Raw genomic sequence first — 15,879 nt, 5'->3', positions numbered from 1 at the left:
TTTAATTAACTAAATTTTCATCGGTTTTAGCATTTACAATGTAATACTTGATAAATTTTGACACCTATAGTTGCTAATCATCAGATTTCTTTGTCTTAAACATAAATTGCTATAAAGTATGATATGAAAGTCAAACTATGTAACTAGTGTTAGGTAATCAGCCAAATTGTTTCTAGTCTGAATTTCTATAATATTGCAAAAATACTTTGGTTAATCAATAATCTGTATACAACTCATTTGTTGTATTAACATATGGCCAATTTGGCTAAGTAAATTGCGGCTTCTTACCTCATAACACCTTTTCTAGTTTACCAAATACTAATTTCTTGTAATTCTTTTTTTTTTAAATAGAATAATCAATCATCAATTAAATAAATAAAAAAACTTATAGCATGTACTATGTAGTAGTAGTATAAAATCACTCCCTTGTGGTGATCTCAATAACACCAAATTATAACACATTTTCTTCCAAAACAAAGAATAGAATCAAAAATTAAAATTTAATATCCGAATTCGAAATGGCGCCAAAAGGGATCGAAGTTGGGGTATTTATCATTTTCACGGTGGCTCTTCTTTCGGCTCGAGCCACGGCTCAGTCGGGGTGCACGAGCGTGCTCATAAGCATGGCTTCGTGCCTCAACTACGTCTCGGGTAGTGCCGCCTCACCATCCCCTTCGTGTTGCTCGGCTCTCGATAATGTGGTCAAGACTCAACCGCGGTGCCTTTGTGCCATAGTCAATGGCGGCGGGGGTGGCTCGGTGGGAGTCAACATCAACCAGACACTCGCGCTTGGCTTGCCTAGCGCGTGTAAGGTGGAGACTCCACCGATTAGCCGGTGCGATGGTAAGTTTTCAACAATTACAATATAAATTATTGCATTTTTCTTTTGTCTTAGTTGCGAGTACTAAATTCTTTTATTCGTCGCAAATTGGATTTTTTTTCTCTTTTTGTGGACATAACATAATTCAATCTTTTTTTTGCTAATGTTTATTATATGTTCCACATTTTATACGCATCTACATATATGTAAGTATATGATTATTAGAAAATTTATGATAAAATAATATCTAGTGTAGCATCTGCAAGACCGAATACCAAATACTGTCGATTTTTTGGGTCACAAAACATGGTTTATCACTTTATAGCATTTAACAACCTTATATATACTCTAATTGTTGAAAACTCCCTGCATTACAAATATTACCAAAAATTCCCCTACAATGCAATGTTTTTAGCAAACTACACCTAAAAACTCGCATTTAGGGGGTCGTATGCTAAACCAAATGTTATAGCAAGAGAGTTTCTTAACAATTCAATATAACACAGGGTACTAAATGCGATAAATAAACAAAACATGGATATTTGAATTCTTGAGATATTAACGTTTCGTTTTTTAACGTAAATGTGAAATTGATGTAAACTTGTTTAGCTGTTAACGGGCCTACAATCTCTCCTATGGGTTCTCCAGAAAGTTCTCCTCCGGAATCTGAAAATGGAAGTCCCGATTCTCCGATTAGCCCATCTCTCACAGGTATATTAAAATCATAATTTATTCCAATAATTAAAAATAATATTTACTCGACTCGTTTCGTTTTACGCGGCCCAATTGAACAGGATCGAAGACAGTTCCGTCGAATGGCGCGACATCAAACGGAAGTACAAGCAATATAAATCTTCTTCAACTTGCGACCAATTTCATCGTCTTCGTTACAGCTTCCTATGCTTCTATAGCATTCAACAATATCTTTTGAAGCGAGTGTTCATTATGTGTGTGTGTGGGAGTGTTTTTTTTAAGAATGTTTAATCAAGAAAAGAAGAGAGCATAATTTATCAGTTAATTAATACTTTGTGACTATTATTGTAAGAAGTCAGTTTGATTTATGTATTACTACTGTGTGTTTGTTTGTCTGCAAGATTTGGTTCAATTCAAGGAGTTTGTTTGTGCTATACATGTTTTTTTATTTATTAAATTTATAAGTGTTTGTATTGAAATAATTAGTTTCTCTATCAATTTTCAATTTATAGTTGGACCTAGAATGGGATTTGGATTATTTTCTATTCCGATTTTGGCAAAATACAAAGCACGGAGATTGTAGTCATTTGTGTTAGCTTCCTAATTCAACTCTAGTCAGTTAATTTGGGGGTCGGATGACAATGTTATGCATGAATGAGTTACGTTTTGAATTTTAGATAACTCAAATTACCAAATTTGTGGAAAGTGTTTGTCGATTCATGAATAACTTTCTCAACCGATATTCAATCTTGTTGATTCAAGTTTGATTATAAATCTAACTCGAAGAAATACAAACTTTGTGTTTTGAGTTTTGCCTAACTCAGACTAAAAAATGATCAAAATTACATTTGAAGTTGCAACGGTATTATTAAAACAAAAACGACATTCATCACACCCCTTTTAGAATTAACACATCACCACCATAAATCGACATAATCGATCATATTTTAATCAATATACGAATTTCCACCAAATACACAAGTTTCACGATCCTCCATCCGTTTCAAATTATGTGTCGTGGAAGGTTTCAACACATGTATTAACAAATTTAATAAAACATGTATGCATCTTAGAAAGGAAAAAAAAAACATAAAAAAAAAAACTAAAATGACATTCACATTAATTTCATCTCCATTAATTACTTATTTCATTCGAGAGGATTCAAGTTTGAAATAATCTATGAGTTACTAAAGGTTAAAAAAAAAATGAAAAAAAAAAAAGAAGATAATTAATGCATTAGTGTTATATTCCACCTTAAAAAGTATAACTAAATCTTGAATTTACTTCTAACATCTTTTAGTATTAGACAAAACAATAGGTACATCAATTCATCCTTCAAATCATTAGTCAAGAACAAGGTTGCTCACCCACATAACTAACCATCTCCATCTCTCCTCAAATCAATTTTTCTTTTTAATTAATTAATTAATTATTTAAAACCCTTTAAACATATCTACACAAAATACCAAAGACTTTTTACAATAGTAGAAAATAAGTTGGTTAACCAACCCCACCCCCCCACCCCCATTTGACTCCAAAGTTCCTATATAAACCTCAAATCATTTCCTTTATATCCCACAAGCAAAAAATAAAATAAAAATCAACAAAACTACATTTAATATTAAAAAAAAAAAAAATGGCACAAAAACAAGCTTCAATGGGGTTAGCTGTGATTTTGGCCACTATGATTTGGGCTTGCGTGAAGGCCCAATCGAACGACTGCACGAATGTCCTAATCAGCATGTCGCCGTGCCTGAACTACATCTCCGGCAACTCCTCCGCCCCGTCCACCTCCTGCTGCACCCAGCTCCGCACGGTGGTCGGAGCACAACCGCAGTGCTTGTGCCAAATACTCAACGGTGGCGCCTCCAATCTCGGCCTCAATATCAACCAAACTCAGGCCGTTGCTCTGCCCGGAGCTTGCAATGTGGATGTATCCACCAGCAAGTGCACTGGTCAGAAAAAATAACTAATCCAAAACTCGAAAATAATAATAATTGTATAATCTTATTTAATTTTTTTTTTAACTAAAAAATCTCTTGCTATATAATTTGCAGCTGCTTCTCCATCTGCCTCTCCTGGTTCGGCACCAGATTCTCCCGACGCAAATACAGGTAATAAAACATTAAAAGAAAAAAAAAAATCTTATTCGAAATCGTATGTGTTTTTGTTTAATGCAATCTTTTATTCTTGCAGATGGATCAAAAACTACCGGAGATGGTTCGTCTGATGCAAGTTCCAACAAGTTTGGTGTTTCTGTGCTGTTTTTCGTTCTCTTCGTAGCATCCTATGTTTTTTCTGTTTGAATTAATTATATATACATATTACATATATAGTCGTTATTTCATACGAAGAATATTAATTATCAGATTTTGTACCGTATTTTCGATCCTCTTTGTAGTAAAGATTATTTTTGTAGTAAAACTCAATAAACTTGTGTATTGGGAATGAAGCTCGAATCGAACTCAATTAGGAAGGGTGGAAAAAGGCTAGATATCGATTAATCCAGGAATTATAAAAATCGATAAACTTACACAGGAGTTGCTTCAGTTGATAAGAGGACTTCTATACAAACCAACTCGAAGAAAAGAGAAAAAATCTCGAGCAAATAATAATCGTAATTAAAACTCGAAGCCAGCACAAAACTGAAGAGCGATAAATATCATTTTCCTAACAATTCTACAATAATAGCACATGCAGCATACTAATCTACAACATGTAATGTATGTGTGTCGAACCGGTTAATCCACATTAATCAAATCCCTCGATTGACTTCTAGCTTCGTTTTCTCCATCTGCAAGGATAAAAGAAATTGTTACCGTTTAATCACTTGGACAAATCGTTTAACAATAGTATCATGTTTCGATAGATCTCTTATTCACGTTTCTTGATATAACGACGAGTTAAAAACCACGGACAAAATCTTTAGTAGTTACCAAATTGTAATCGAGACATACGATGATTAATTAAAAGAAAATATATATTTTCATAATTCACAAGATTATGATCTACGGCACATTCGTAAACTAATTCCGAAAATTCACAACATTAACATCCTGCCAACTCAACTATGTTTAATACTGTCAATCCAATCGCGAATTTTCCGATCGTCGTATCAAATAATTAGCTATCAGAATAATTAATATCTTCGACGGGACTCACCCTAATGAGAGCGAGACCGCATAAACTCTTCAAGTTTGTCCCACACCTCAAGAGCTGCAGCTCTATCCTGATGTCTCTTATTTTTGCTAATCTGAACATAAAATTAGCAATTATTTCAGAAAAAAAAAATAAAAAAAATAAAGATGTGTTTGAACAACAATTGCGAGTAAGCAATAACAACATAGGAGGCAATAAAAAACCGACCGAAATTATCTTGACATTCCACTGCTTCACAGTTTTTGCTGATTCCACGCTGTCATCCTCGAAACGCATGTAAAACCCAAGAACTGCCGTATAAACAAAGCATTGAAGTTACTTATACGCGACGTGTGATTCTTATACGATGATATGATTACAATTGTCATTTGCCAATACAAGTAATAAACCTATTAAACCATGCACTATATAGCAACATTAGACATAGTCTTCGTCTTGGCATATAAAATTCATACGAAATATGCTAAATTGGTTTTGCAATCCAAATAAACCAGCTAATAAATATAGTCCGAAACCCAAAAAAAAAAAAAAAAAAAAGGTTTTCGATACACATTCATAAAGGTGGAGATAAGATGACAGATCTTCACTATTCCATATAACAAAATAAGTCGACCAATGTGTGCGATTATACACCGAAAATCTATTCAACAAGCAAAAAACACGAATGTGAATTCAAATTTCAATTGCAACCAATTTCAAGAAAACTTACTCTTGTTAAAGATTTCAACATGGCCCTTAAAAGGCCATTCTTTGAACTGCCACTCCTTCCCGAGAACAAAAACGGCAACCACACGATCCCAATCATCGCTCTTCAGTGCAGTGGGCTTATCCCTCACCTCGTAAGCCGTCACCACGCGATCCCTACTGAACTTCTTCTGCACCGTCACGCAGTCGGGTTTTCCCCCTTTGGCTTGCTTCAATTTCACATCTGTTGGAATGTAAACCCCATCTTCCAAGAAGTCCTTCACATTATATATAGTGATCAGAGTCGAGAAGGCACTCGGGACAAGAATTATCGGCACGCCTTCCCCCATTTTTCGCATCTTGTTGGCATCTTCGCCTGTACTGAAACCCCGGCTTTCGATTCTGTTCTTCGCCACGATGTTGTCTTTCCTCTGCAATGCCTCTGTTCTTTGCCGCTCCTCGTCTCGCTTCGTGGCTGCGGTCAGAACGCTGTAGAAATCCCTATTGGCGAAGACCAGCATCGCTTCCCTATCTTTAATTGGCTTTTCTTTTGCCCTAATTAATTCGATTAGGTTGCCCTCGCTCTCGGAAACGAGGGGTTCGGCCGCCGCCGCCGCCGCGGCGGCGGAGGAGTCGTGGTGGAGGTTGGGGCGGTCTAGGTTGGTGATTTGGGGGTTTATGTTGGGGAAATCTAGGGGGACGATTGAATCGGAGGATTGGACTTTTCCGGTGAGGTAATCGAGGAGGGGTTTCCGATCGGGGAGAGTGACGGCGGGGATGCGGAGGGCGCGGGCGTTCTGGATGTAGTCGGTGTGCTTGAGGTGGTGGTTGGTGATGAAGTGGACGAGGGTTTCGAGGGTGTAGCGGCGCGTCTGCTGCGCGTGCTTGGAGCGGTAGGCGGTCTCGATGGTGGCGGCGAAGGAGTAGTCGGAGCCGAAGCGGAATTCGTCGTTGACACGTGCGATTCTGTCGAGGGAGTTGCGGATGGTGTAGTCGCGGAGGAGGGTTAGAGGGTCCATCGGAATTGGAGGCGCCGCGGTGGCGGAACGGCTGAGCTAGGTGGAGTAGATGGCACTAGTGAATTTAATAATTAAATAAATAAAAAGGTCTTCTTTTAAGGAGGGTTTGGGCCTTTGGATAAAAAATGGAAAGTTAGGAAATAATTTCTACTAATCTCAAATTGTTAAATACTAAATTTTAATCCAAATAAAATGAGTGAAATATATATTTTTTGTTCCTTTGAAATTAACAAAGATATTAATCTTATTAGTTGGTATATTTTTCCATCCATGTGTAGTATATAGTATATACATAATAATTTTGATAATATAAAGCATAATTTTTCAATGAGGGTCTTTGCAATTATTTTTCGTAAATTAAAATTGGATCGAAAATAAGATTTTTTTACATATTCCAATTGCCACCCGACAAGATTCGAAAATTAAAATTTTGTGAACTTTTTTCAAAATCATTTTTTTTTTAAATCGGTAGAATATGAAATTATGCACAAACTTTAACCTCAAATACTACATCAGTTAAACATCTATAAATTAATACAGTTGTGATAAATTAAATTCTATTAAATTAGCGACACATTAATCTAATAATAGAACTTTTAACATGTTGTCCTCGAGTTAGAATCAGAAAAAAAAATTATTTAAACAAGATTATTAATTTATCGGAATTCTAACTCACCCACAATACTAAAAATTGTAACTTAAATAAATTATGAAAAACCAATAAAATGTAATTGAAATCAACCATATCACCATATCACACTCATCCATAAAATTATTTCTTTCAACATTGGTATTCATTCATATACAAAGTAAATATATAATATCCATAGTATATTTATTTTACAATTATAACACAAGTTTTATTTTTTCACAACTAAAAAAAAAAATAAAAAAAATTGAAATAATAAAAAAAAAAATCAAATATCCATGAAATAATGAACAGCAGGATCAGTAGACAAAAGGCTGAAAATAACAGCATCTCTGGGCTTCCCCTTCAACAAATAGTACTTCCTCAAAACCCCTTCCTTCACAAACCCCGCCTTCTCCACCACCCTCTGCGACGCCGGATTCTCCGCATCCACCACCGCCTCCACCCTCTCCAAACCCCCCCACTCCACGAACACCGCGTTCGCCGCCATCCTCACCGCCGCCGTCGCCACCCCCTTCCCGCAGTACTCCGACCCCACCACGTACCCTATCTCGGCCCGGCACTTGTTGCTCCCCTGGAACGGGCTCACCGACACGCACCCCACCACCCGGCCCGACATGCATATGGCCCGGTTCCACGGGTGAGTGATTTCGTTTCTCATGAAGTATTCCACGGCGGCTTCTTTCGTCGCGAATACGTCCCACGAGCAGAATTTGCTCACCTTTTCATCGAAATACCTGGTAATTATATATATTTTTATTATATATAAAAGAAAGAAACGCTGGGCAACCCTAAAAAACTCTAATGATGTTTTTGTAATTATTTATTTTTAATATATTTTTCTACTAATTTTTTTACTATATTTTTCAACAATTATCAATCTCCTATTTTTCATCAATATATCTCTAATCTTAAGAGATGTAGAAATATTTCTTAAATCTTAATCTATATATTTGTATTATAAATCTTGATATGCAATATTTAAAAAAAAAACTAATGTTATATAATCGGAAGATTGAAAATTGAATTAAGGAGAAATTAGAAACAATTAATTTAACTTTTTTAGTTTCACAGTAATTACCACTGCATGAAGTGGTCGGCGTCGGAAATTGTCACCGGCCGGAGAGTGATGTCGGAATCGGAATATCTCTCCATCGGAGCTGCTTCTGGCAAATTAGACGATTTTGTTGATTTTTGTTGTTTGATTAATGCTTCAATTTTTTTTAATTTTTTTTTTGTTTTAATTTAATTAATAGCCGTCTCTCCATTTCTTGATAAATAAGGAAAAGAAGATGGCATTATTTGGTCAACTCTGGCACAAGGAAAAGTCAAAATTGGTTTTTTCTAAGAAATTACACGGAAAGTGAAATCAGGTTACTATTCATTTTGCTTTGGTATGAACGGCCATGAGTTGGAGACAAGAAAAAAAAAATAGACATATTTTAAACTACTTTATAATAATAAAAAAAAAAAAAAACAATAAATGAATATAAAATTGAAGTGACAAATATATCTCAACATAACATTAAAATAGTATTATATTGTGTTCATATTTTTGCAAATGTTTAATAATGTAATACAAGACATTGAACTAATTAAAATAAGATGCTTGTCACGGGACGACCAATAAAGTGGTCCAACTAACAAGTCCATTTGTTCTAGTATTTTGTTGTCCATACAAAAAAAAAAACATTATTATTCATTTTTGTTTAGAAAACAAAAAACCATTATTTATTTATTTGTTTATCCCATCTCATTAATTACAATTCAATTTGAATTATTGAAATCCGAAATAATGGACTCCACAAGAATCTCTCTCCGACCGTTCAAACTCTCCGACGCCGACGACTTTCTAGCATGGGCAAGCGACGATAAAGTCACCCGCTACCTAAGGTGGAACACCGTCACCACCATAGAAGAAGCGCTAATCTACATCCAAAAAGTGGCAATACCGCACCCGTGGCGCCGCTCTATTTGCCTCGACGATCGTTCGGTCGGATACATATCCGTCCGGCCGGAATCCGGCGACGATCGGCACCGCGCACATATTGGCTACGCCGTTGGAAGTGATTGTTGGGGTTTAGGTATTGCTACTGCAGCTGTGAGATTAGCGATCCCGAGTGTTTTCGAAAAGTTTCCATTTATAGTAAGGTTGGAGGCTTTGGTGGAGGAGGAGAATATAGGTTCACAGAGAGTGCTTGAAAAGGTTGGTTTTGTTAAGGAATGTTTTTTGAGGAAATATTGTTTTAATAAAGGTGAGGTTAGAGATATGTTGATTTACAGTTTTTTGAGGACTGATTTACATTGACCATATGAGAGACGTAAAAACCAAACTATGCTGACAACAATGTGTGACAAACTCGATCTAGTGGCAGTTGACAAATGAATTCGAACTTGAGTCAATTGACACATGCTCGTTTACTCGGCCGCTAGGTCATCATCCCTTGTGGGACTTGCATCAACAATCTTATGTTGTTTCTTTGTAATCAAATAATATTTATTTTAATGTTTATATTGAATTTGAAATATATGAGAATTGTCAAAATTTCCCATTAGATCATAATTTTTTTAAGATCCAAATATTCTCCGAAAATTATCATATTTTTTGTGAAAATTTACATTTATAACATCAACTTCCTTGTCTAGTTTCATATTATTACTGAATTATAAAAAAATGAAATTTTCGAGTTCTGCCAATGTATCTGGAAATTAATGATTTGAGACAAGTTTTTTACATTCCAATTCATGATTTGTTATTTTTTTTTTTCTAAATCTCTTGGAACGAAACGAGGATTACTTCTTTAGATCGAGAAAATTTGGCTTTTTTTTTCTTTCGAAAGCACTAATCATCTCTGATTCGTCCGATTTCAAACCCCTAAATATAATCGATAATACTATAGCAGATACTCAAAACGAGATAAAACAACAACCTAGTACACTACGAACTCGATTTAAACAACGATACTATACATGACAACATCGACAATCTTGCCCTTCAACTCCACGTAATTCCTCAAAACACCCTCCCTTTCGAATCCACTCTTCTCGAGCACCCTCTGCGACCCTCTATTGTCCACGTCAGCGACACCTTGAAGCCTCCTCAAATGCGGCCACTCCTTAAAAATCGCAGCGACCGCCGTTTTAACCGCCAGCGTGGCGATCCCTCTGCCCCAGTACTCGTGTGCCACCACGTAGCCAATCTTTGCCCGACACCTGTCGTATCCGGAATCCGTGCACGGCGTCACGGTTATGGATCCGACGGCCCGATTGTCGTCGAGGCAGATCAATCTCAGCCATGGATGCGGGATCGCGTGGTTCTTGATGTAGTCAACTGCCTGCTCCTTGCTGGTGTAGGTGGACCACAGGCAGAATCTCGTCACCCTTTCGTCGGTTGCCCACGTCATGAAATCGTCCACGTCGGATAGTTCGATTGGCCGGAGGGTGATGTTCGTCATCGAAGATTCTGGAATATTCCCTTCTTCTTGTGTCTCTGATTTAGTATGATCAAGATTTTGATTCATTTGTGTGTGTGTGTGTGTGTGTGTGTGTGTGTGTGTGTGTGTGTGTGTGTGTGTGTGTGTGTGTGTGTGTGTGTGTGTGTGTGTGTGTGTGTTTTAATACTTGATGTTTGTTAAAGGAATTATTGGCTTGTTTGGTCATATAATTCAAATAAGTAACATTTAAAACATGGACTAGTTGATTGGTACAAATTTGACTAGTAAAATGGCATAAAATATATTATGTTTGAAAAAGGATCATACTTTTGTTTGGAGGATCGAAATTGGAACTAAATTATTGAATTCGGTCAATTCTGATTTGAAAATTTCCTTGGAATAATAAAATTTTTATTCCGATTTCAATTTTTTTTTTGAACCTTTTGTAGCTAAATGGAATATATAAGACAATTTCCAATCCAGTTTTAATTAATTCCAAAAGAATTGATTTTTTTTCGAAAATCACACTTACTATATTATAACAATTATGTATATATTTTATGGAATAATAAAAAAAATGGAACATCTAATTTCGGTTGATGTCGATCACAAAAAAAAAATCGCTTTTCGAACAAATTTTTCATTTCAATTTCTGAAATCACGATTTCGATTTTTTTCCGGAACGGAATTGAAATTAATTTTTAATTTGTAAAAAAATGAATTTTGAGGAATATTATTTCTCGGTTAGAATAATAAATTATTATTGGAAATGATTAAGAAAAAAAGGATAAATTAGGTACAGGTAAAAGGCCACCAAATTAATATAAGGTGTTTATGGGCCTCTCGTTAAGATGCACAAGTGGACAAAAAATCAACTTAATTATCTGGCCTAAAACTAGCTGGAATTAACTAATCTTTATGTTTATTAACTCTAAAGATGTATTTTAATTTTATTTTATTTTAATCGTTTACAACATGACCTTATAATACAGTCAGTCAAAGGGATTCGATCGTCCGACCTCTGATTAAACCCGACTATCGACAAGTTAGGCTAAGCCTTACTGATTTTCAATATTAATTTTAGTGTTAAAAGCAATTGAAAAAAGAACATGTATTAAGGCCTCGTTTGGTTGCGGAGATTAGTCATTATTGACTAAATAATCAAACTTTGTTTCATATTTTGGTATCTTCAATAATTTATCAAGTCGATCCACAAATATTATGTTACCATGGCTGATCATGCCTTCTAGGCGTGTTTTTAATTGAATCTTCAGTTTTATTAAATAATTTGATCTATTTTGATTAGCAACCAAATGAGAACGAGAAATCATAGCGGCAGTCACATCTTGCACCTTATTTCGTAACATTGAAAAGTTATGGGTAAAATTTGTTTTTTCGGATGATGTGTTTCAATTTTTATGTCTAAGATTTAATTACCCACTTCTTTGATGGGCCCAAATTAAATTTTCTCATACATGGTGATGATGTCGATACATTAATAACAAGATTAAATATTTGATGTGCCCTTTGGTGGGGTTTGATTTTTTCAATGACTACACTATTTCTTTTTAAAGATTATTGTTAAGTCTTAATGAAATGACACTTTATCCTTATCAAGAAAATTATGCTCTTTTGATTAAAAGTGTGACATGAACACTTAGCTACTACATTATTTTGGAGAAAACAAAAATGAATAATAACATGTAACGTTGGTTTAGTTAGAAGCGTAAAAAGAGCGTGTTGTCTAACCATCTAATCTCGAATCCCTTTATCAGTATTTTCTCGATTGATCTTGTAGTATAAGATTTGTCTTGTAGAATCCGAATTTCTTGCGATTTACAAATTATTGCGTCAAAATGAAGTTTATTCAACGTCCATATATTTCATATTCTATGAAATTGGGTTTTCAACTAATTATTCGACAGTAAATCCATAAGCAAAAAACGCTAGGATAACATAAGAAATCCTAATATTTGTATTTTTTTTATAAATTAATTATTAGTATATTTTGTCATATCCTATATTTTCTACCTTTTTTTCTCCAATGGCTTTCTTCGGAACAAATCAAATTTGCAAATTCGCTAGCAAAATCATAATCCATTCTGATAATGTATTTTTAACTCTTTTTCTCTCTTTTACACACACCAACGTGGACTTTTTTAAATACAATTAGTTATCATATATTTAAATTTTCTTCTTTTTTACAATCTCGTGCATCGCACGTGGAGAAATGCTAGTTCTTAATCCAAATGTAGACTTAGGTTATAATAAAATTACAAGGATCTTATCTTAATTAATCTCATCAGATTGAACGTAAACTAAAGTATTCTTTTGAGAAAATCTAATATATACAATAAATAATCATCCAAATTATTTAATTAGCCAATAACAACTAATATTGCTTAATTTCACAAGCCTTGTGGTGGCGGAGCATGATGGTGATGGCGAGGAGGACGAGCGTGGTGGTGGCTGTGAAGACGTGGAGGCTGAGCACGGTGGCTGTGAGGAGGCGGAGCTCTACCATGGTGGTGGTGGTGGTGGTGGTGGTTTGATGAGTCAATGGTCCACTTTTCTTCATACAATTGTATTCCCTCGTTTAATTCACCAATTTCGAAATCCAATTTTATCGACTCTTCTTCCAAACAGTGCGTAAGAGATGGAGTCATGGCTAGAACCAATAGTGCAAATAGAAATAAAACATAGCACACACGTAAGTGTAACCTCATTTTTTTTTTTTTTTACTTTTTTTAATTAATTTAGTTATTTAGTACAAAAGTTCTATGCAAAAATTGAAGTCTTTCTATGCCTTTATATAATGTATGTAGATGTATGACTTCGGATAATTAAATACATTGGTCAATGATAAAAATTAGGCATTTAATTTGTATGCATTTATTACAAATATCAAGTATGGGCAATATAATTACTACATTAATTAATGGGGTTTGAATTCTATGTCCAAGGACAATGACTTAACATTGTTTAACTGTTGTAATATATGCAATATACAATTAATTCATTTGGTTATATATTACTATTGGCCATGATGTGAAGATATGTTTAATGCATTGTATTTAAGGATTAGTGTTTTTTTCTTTCCCGATTTTGTAGATGCTACACCTGCTGAAATATATCGGGTGGCCCTGCATCATTGAGCTACACATAATAATACATACACTCATGTGTATATACATAATAACACATTCAACCTCCAATTTTTTTGCCAAAAATCTCTTTTACAGTCCCTCCAATATACATTTGGTTTCATTTTAATCCCTAATCTTTAAATTGCATCAAAATTATCCCTCATCTCCTAAAATTGTCCCAATGGGTTCCTTCTCTTGACATACCGTTGAAATAATATTCCGTTAGATGTTAACGGAATGTTAAGGGAAGGATCACATTGGAACAATTTAGGAGAAGAAGGATGGTATTGATGCATTTTAAAGACGAGGGACTAAAGTGAAATAAAATTTACATTTGAGGGACTATAAAAGAGATTTGGTCTTTTTTCATCGGAAGGGAAATTCTTTAACTATTTGAAACCTCATTAATAAATTTATAATATATTTTTTTTGAGTACAAAATTTATAATAATTCATTATATAGTTTTTATTTTGTCATTTTTTTCTCTTTTACCTACCCATTAAAATTATTCTTTATACATTTTTTATATTTCACATAGTTTAATCATAGCATAAAGGCATATTCAATGGTTTACTAATTATGTAAAAATATAACTAATTTTTCAATAACTTTCAATCCATAATTAAAAAAAAATGAAAATGAGGTGAAAATGAAAGAAAACATATTTAAAAAAATATAATTAAAAAAGAGTTGTGGGGTCACATTACAATTATTGTAATTGGCAGGTGAGTATCAAGATCAAGGGGCCCTAATTTTGCGTGATTGGGCCCACGCCATAGGCTTATGAGTTAGTCGACGAGTCTTTGACAATGATGGTACTGAGCCGAGTCGGTGGACCCCACTTCTTTCCCATTCTTTCCCCTAAATTTAGCAACTTTTGTGGGTCCCACCTTTTTTACTAACTCCAATTTGATTACATCACCTTCTATTTTACTATTTATTCTTTATTTATGTTTGGACATTTTATCTAAAAAAGTTTACAACTATAAATAGTAATATCGAAAATCCACATGTTTGGTTCGATCAAATTAAGAACCAGTGTTTAACGAGACGATGGCGGAGTTTGCTATAAACTCGCGGATATATGACCCATGCACACACTTAAAAAGAATATATGAAAATTGTAAACAATTTGATATATGTATTCACTTTATTCGTGAGTTTTGGGTTTTTCTTTGTAAAGACGAGTTATTTATATACTACACCCGATAAATGTTATATTGGGTGTATTTTTATCGTTGATCTAAATACACAAATGTGAGTATGTGCGTGTTTTTGTGTGGTTATAAATGATAAAGATCAGCCCGGTGCATTTTATTCAATGTAGCATACTATAAATTGATAAAGTCGTAATTAGCCCGAAAATAACATATAATAGTTGAATATAAAATTGAAATACCCCATTAAATTTGGTAATTATTGTTCTACCAAAAGATATTAAAAGTATAGTTATAATTAGAGTTTTTATTAATTTTAATATTTCAAATAAAATAAAAAAATTGTTTTTATGGTGTATAATAATATGTGAAAATCTATTGGTTCCTTTAATTGAGGTAGAATTGGGCAAATCCCTAAATATTAAAGTCAACTTTTCTGCTCTGCAATTAAACAAGAAAATGACATCAAATTTCAATGAGGTGGGCTTAGCTAGTAGCTATAGATAGCTAGCTTAACCGCAGTTAAAATTCACAACATTGCAAATCTAACTCTAGTTAAGAAGCATCAATGTGGGCCCTACGTGGGTCCGATAAATCAATGTATGTTGCATCATCAGCATTCAGCCCACCCCAGTTCCTATTATATGTGAGGTTAAGTTTCTGAGTAAAAGTAATAGAGAGCGACCCAATTCTTTCAATAATTTTATGTATTTAAATTTAATTATCTTAAATAATTTATTTTACTAAGCTATATATCAATGCACACAAAATTATAATATAATAAATACAAATACTAGATTTAACACAATTTTTAACTATGGATTTAAGGGCAAATTACGACCCTCTCTCCTAAGATAGGGGGTGAACGAGCCGAGCTCATCCAGTATTTTTTTTTGGCTCGGGCACGAACTTGAGCCAATTTTGACGAGTTTGAGCTCGAGTCCAAGTTTATTTTAGCTTTTTTTTTTGAATTAATTATAATGAAAAATTATTTATATTATAACAAAAAAATACAAAATAAATAAATGAAACTGTAATTATATATTTTTTAATTTTGTTATGTTCTTCCTATATTATTACTATAACATTATATAATATTTAAATAAAAATAACATAT

General features: G+C 34.1%; 6 protein-coding genes across 7 annotated transcripts; 3 read left to right on the top strand and 3 right to left on the bottom strand.

The window, feature by feature from the left end:
• The first annotated feature begins 397 nt into the window (after window positions 1-397).
• On the top strand, window positions 398-1,992 carry LOC105953238 (non-specific lipid transfer protein GPI-anchored 26). Of its 2 annotated transcripts, none has more exons than XM_088820384.1 (3): window positions 398-843; window positions 1,469-1,531; window positions 1,615-1,992. In XM_088820384.1, exons 1-3 carry the CDS (start codon window positions 519-521, stop codon window positions 1,749-1,751), a joined length of 525 nt encoding a protein of 174 aa, XP_088676510.1. In that variant the 5' UTR covers window positions 398-518; the 3' UTR covers window positions 1,752-1,992. The 2 variants fall into 2 exon arrangements, with proteins under 2 accessions (XP_088676510.1, XP_012832347.2); XM_012976893.2 differs by having other exon boundaries at window positions 1,430-1,531.
• A 1,098-nt stretch (window positions 1,993-3,090) lies between these two features.
• LOC105953311 (non-specific lipid transfer protein GPI-anchored 5) lies at window positions 3,091-3,982 on the top strand. Its single transcript, XM_012976972.2, has 3 exons — window positions 3,091-3,468; window positions 3,571-3,627; window positions 3,710-3,982. Exons 1-3 carry the CDS (start codon window positions 3,150-3,152, stop codon window positions 3,817-3,819), a joined length of 486 nt encoding a protein of 161 aa, XP_012832426.2. The 5' UTR covers window positions 3,091-3,149; the 3' UTR covers window positions 3,820-3,982.
• Window positions 3,983-3,987: 5 nt separating this feature from the next.
• PHP (PLANT HOMOLOGOUS TO PARAFIBROMIN) lies at window positions 3,988-6,510 on the bottom strand. Its single transcript, XM_012976971.2, has 4 exons — window positions 5,382-6,510; window positions 4,880-4,962; window positions 4,676-4,766; window positions 3,988-4,307 (listed from the first exon to the last, which is right to left on the bottom strand). The coding sequence occupies exons 1-3, from the start codon at window positions 6,373-6,375 to the stop codon at window positions 4,677-4,679; spliced, it is 1,167 nt and encodes a 388-aa protein (XP_012832425.2). The 5' UTR covers window positions 6,376-6,510; the 3' UTR covers window positions 3,988-4,307; window position 4,676.
• Window positions 6,511-7,142: 632 nt separating this feature from the next.
• Window positions 7,143-8,274, bottom strand: LOC105953239 (uncharacterized). Its single transcript, XM_012976894.2, has 2 exons — window positions 8,106-8,274; window positions 7,143-7,761 (listed from the first exon to the last, which is right to left on the bottom strand). The coding sequence occupies exons 1-2, from the start codon at window positions 8,177-8,179 to the stop codon at window positions 7,293-7,295; spliced, it is 543 nt and encodes a 180-aa protein (XP_012832348.1). The 5' UTR covers window positions 8,180-8,274; the 3' UTR covers window positions 7,143-7,292.
• A 488-nt stretch (window positions 8,275-8,762) lies between these two features.
• Window positions 8,763-9,498, top strand: LOC105953259 (Acyl-CoA N-acyltransferases (NAT) superfamily protein). Its single transcript, XM_012976916.2, has one exon. The coding sequence runs from the start codon at window positions 8,820-8,822 to the stop codon at window positions 9,330-9,332; it is 513 nt and encodes a 170-aa protein (XP_012832370.2). The 5' UTR covers window positions 8,763-8,819; the 3' UTR covers window positions 9,333-9,498.
• A 391-nt stretch (window positions 9,499-9,889) lies between these two features.
• Window positions 9,890-10,699, bottom strand: LOC105953260 (uncharacterized). The gene has a single exon (XM_012976917.2). It carries the CDS (start codon window positions 10,543-10,545, stop codon window positions 9,976-9,978), a length of 570 nt encoding a protein of 189 aa, XP_012832371.2. The 5' UTR covers window positions 10,546-10,699; the 3' UTR covers window positions 9,890-9,975.
• Between the last annotated feature and the right edge of the window lie 5,180 nt (window positions 10,700-15,879).

The sequence above is a fragment of the Erythranthe guttata genome, chromosome 7, assembly GCF_056151865.1.
Source record: "Erythranthe guttata isolate IM_541 chromosome 7, IM_541, whole genome shotgun sequence".
Lineage (NCBI taxonomy): Eukaryota > Viridiplantae > Streptophyta > Magnoliopsida > Lamiales > Phrymaceae > Erythranthe > Erythranthe guttata.
The sequence above is the reverse complement of the archived record's forward strand: the minus strand, read 5'-3'. Positions and strand labels throughout refer to the sequence as shown.

What these genes read in the sequence shown, in the direction of transcription:
- LOC105953238 (XM_012976893.2), top strand. Translation starts at nt 519, where the DNA reads ATGGCGCCAAAAGGGATCGAAGTTGGGGTATTTATCATTTTCACGGTG. An exon ending in ACCGATTAGCCGGTGCGATG is followed by an intron (nt 844 to 1,429) that starts GTAAGTTTTCAA and finishes AAACTTGTTTAG; the next exon opens with CTGTTAACGGGCCTACAATC. An exon ending in GATTAGCCCATCTCTCACAG is followed by an intron (nt 1,532 to 1,614) that starts GTATATTAAAAT and finishes CCAATTGAACAG; the next exon opens with GATCGAAGACAGTTCCGTCG.
- LOC105953311 (XM_012976972.2), top strand. Translation starts at nt 3,150, where the DNA reads ATGGCACAAAAACAAGCTTCAATGGGGTTAGCTGTGATTTTGGCCACT. An exon ending in ATCCACCAGCAAGTGCACTG is followed by an intron (nt 3,469 to 3,570) that starts GTCAGAAAAAAT and finishes TATAATTTGCAG; the next exon opens with CTGCTTCTCCATCTGCCTCT. An exon ending in TTCTCCCGACGCAAATACAG is followed by an intron (nt 3,628 to 3,709) that starts GTAATAAAACAT and finishes TTATTCTTGCAG; the next exon opens with ATGGATCAAAAACTACCGGA.
- PHP (XM_012976971.2), bottom strand. Translation starts at nt 6,375, where the DNA reads ATGGACCCTCTAACCCTCCTCCGCGACTACACCATCCGCAACTCCCTC. An exon ending in TGTTGAAATCTTTAACAAGA is followed by an intron (nt 4,963 to 5,381) that starts GTAAGTTTTCTT and finishes TTTATACGGCAG; the next exon opens with TTCTTGGGTTTTACATGCGT. An exon ending in GGAATGTCAAGATAATTTCG is followed by an intron (nt 4,767 to 4,879) that starts GTCGGTTTTTTA and finishes TTTTATGTTCAG; the next exon opens with ATTAGCAAAAATAAGAGACA.
- LOC105953239 (XM_012976894.2), bottom strand. Translation starts at nt 8,179, where the DNA reads ATGGAGAGATATTCCGATTCCGACATCACTCTCCGGCCGGTGACAATT. An exon ending in GCCGACCACTTCATGCAGTG is followed by an intron (nt 7,762 to 8,105) that starts GTAATTACTGTG and finishes TATAATTACCAG; the next exon opens with GTATTTCGATGAAAAGGTGA.
- LOC105953259 (XM_012976916.2), top strand. Translation starts at nt 8,820, where the DNA reads ATGGACTCCACAAGAATCTCTCTCCGACCGTTCAAACTCTCCGACGCC.
- LOC105953260 (XM_012976917.2), bottom strand. Translation starts at nt 10,545, where the DNA reads ATGAATCAAAATCTTGATCATACTAAATCAGAGACACAAGAAGAAGGG.